General features: G+C 38.2%; 1 protein-coding gene across 1 annotated transcript in view; it reads left to right on the top strand.

The window, feature by feature from the left end:
- Positions 1–2279, top strand: part of ltn1 (listerin E3 ubiquitin protein ligase 1) — a 27285-nt gene extending 25006 nt beyond the window's left edge. The window contains exons 29-31 of the mRNA XM_015382112.1: positions 1052–1246; positions 1364–1531; positions 1620–2279. Coding sequence (XP_015237598.1) covers positions 1052–1246; positions 1364–1531; positions 1620–1682 — 426 coding nt within the window. The 3' untranslated portion in view covers positions 1683–2279. The remainder of the gene's footprint in view (positions 1–1051; positions 1247–1363; positions 1532–1619) is intronic.
- The last annotated feature ends 210 nt before the right edge of the window (positions 2280–2489 follow it).

The following is a 2489-nucleotide window of genomic DNA, read 5'->3' as shown; positions in this document are numbered from 1 at the left end:
CGCAGGCTGCAGCGGGATGTACTTGGAAAATTGTACCATAAAACCACATAGCGTTAATGTCACGTTAAAAAAATTATCGCCGTTAAAATGGCCTCGCGTTAACGCGTTAATAACGCGATAATTTTGACAGCACTAATATATATATATATATTTAAAAAATCGGCACTTTAAAGCAGCTTTTTTATTTTCCTAGAATAAACAGTTTGATCCCTTGACAGCATTAAGTCATCTAATGAAACCAGCAGGATTTTGTCACCAATTTCTCACCTCCTTATTTTGTTAAACTCTGCTGATGCATGTTAGCCGATGCAGATTGCACTTTAAGAGCTGTGATGCCAGAAAAAAACAGCTTTAGAATAACTTTTCTAGACGTCCTACAGCCTGTGTGTACAGTGTCTGTGTTAAAAAGCCTTCCATGAGCTTTTGATGATTGTTTTAGGAACAAAGGTGACCTCAGACAGTGTTTGTTAGAGATCCTTCAAAAAGATAAAGTGGTTATACAGCTGATATCAGGTATAAGATAAAAGCATTTTATTTTTCTTATTCAGCCTTTCATTTCTCTTTGTTCTTTTTCTGCTGAGTTTTATTCACAACTTGAAATAACAGCAGATATACTCTTCAAAGTGACTTCTAAAATCCCAACACTTCCTCTGTCTTTATCACCAACGCTTAACATGTTCACTTTGAGTTGTATTATTGTCCACATATTCATATCATATCATCTGCTTGCTTTGGTAATGCATTCGCAAATTGAAAAAAGATGAAACATTCCCAAACGCTAATCAGAAGCTTAAGCTGAAAATCGTCCATTTTCCATCACTCCTCACTCATTTCTTTGTTTCTTATGAACTTTAAACTGAAGCAAAGTTTCTGATGCAACATTGCTTTTTTTAAGAAAAAGCTCTCAATATTTTTTGTCCAATTAAATTTAATGAACTCTCATTTGTGTAAAAAGCCCTCGGTTCATTAATTTTGATCTGGGTTTTTAACTGTATTATCGCTCCCTGATTATCTGACCTGATGGAAGCCTTTTTTAATCCTTTTGCCTCAGGTCAAGGCCCGCTCAGCAGCACGAGAGGTGATCGCTACCTACTCTGTGGACGACATCTACATCGAGTTGGTGATTCAGCTGCCGCAGAACTACCCTCTGGGCTCCATCGCTGTGGAAAGTGGGAGACGTGTGGGCGTAGCCGTGCAGCAGTGGAGGAACTGGATGCTACAGCTGAGCACCTACCTCACACATCAGGTAGAAAAACAATCAATACATCCGCTTCAGGCACTAAACACTCAGGTGTTTTTAAGGTGCCTTGTGTTTTGATTTTCTGAGATTAGTGGTTGAAAGCAGAATTGTTTGTGTGGTTAGAATGGCAGTATAATGGAGGGCCTGGCTCTGTGGAAGAACAACGTCGATAAGCGCTTTGAGGGCATCGAGGACTGCATGATCTGCTTTTCTGTCATCCACGGCTCCAACTACTCCCTGCCTAAGAAGGCTTGCCGTACCTGCAAGAAGAAGTTCCACTCTGCCTGTTTGGTGAGGCAGATTTGATATGAGAGTATTAATGTAATTTAATCACCCGATTAGAGCTGGTGTTAATATTTCTTTCTTTCTTTTTCTGTAGTACAAATGGTTCACCTCCAGCAACAAGTCCACCTGCCCGCTCTGCAGAGAAACCTTCTTTTAGTACTCCACTCAATTCGGGATGAAAACAGCTATTACCGGAGGACTGGACCGATGTTTACAAGCAGAATATTATCTCAAAGCCAATCCAGAATGCTGTATAATTTCTTAGATTGAAGTAATTTCTGCAAAAATTTCAAGCTATTCCTATTTTTCCATCCCATGTGTCCATATTGAAATGTTGCTTATAGTTCTCTAACTGCATGTATATAGCAGTGCTTTTCTGTATCGCTCATGGGAAAGATCAATGCCCTCTTGTAAGCTTCATCTTCTTCAAATCCCCAACATGCATTGCAGAAAAAAATGATATCATGAAACTAATTTGATTTAGGAGATAAAATGATTTTGATGTGATGGAAAGGGTGAAAAGCTGATAGAAGCATTACTTCTGAGTCAGTTTTCCTTGTAAATTTCCTAATATTTAGGAGTGTAAAGTGATTGCCTGATTAGGGACATTTTATATTTCAGAGGCATGAAACAGAACTTTAAAAAAAAAAAAAATCCAATATCAGAGCCCAACACTGTGTGTCTTACCCTGTGCCTACATCCACCTGTACATGATGTTAAAGAAATGAAAATAAATCTTCCTGGATAATATTACTGGCAGAGAGGTCTAATTAATCACAAGTTTCTACATCTTATATTATATTTGAAGCTATAGTTTTTCCTCTAATTGGTTTTATATATAGAAATGTTACAACCTGAATAATGGTGTAGGAGATTGACCTGACAACCTGACGGTTGTCCAGAAGACAGTCGTTAACATCCTCCACAAGAAGGGAAAACTTGACATTACTTAAAAGCTGGTTGT

Source organism: Cyprinodon variegatus, unplaced genomic scaffold, assembly GCF_000732505.1.
Source record: "Cyprinodon variegatus isolate N-32 unplaced genomic scaffold, C_variegatus-1.0 Scaffold249, whole genome shotgun sequence".
Classification (NCBI taxonomy): domain Eukaryota; kingdom Metazoa; phylum Chordata; class Actinopteri; order Cyprinodontiformes; family Cyprinodontidae; genus Cyprinodon; species Cyprinodon variegatus.
Note: the sequence above shows the minus strand (reverse complement) of the source record. Positions and strands in the feature narration are given on the sequence as shown.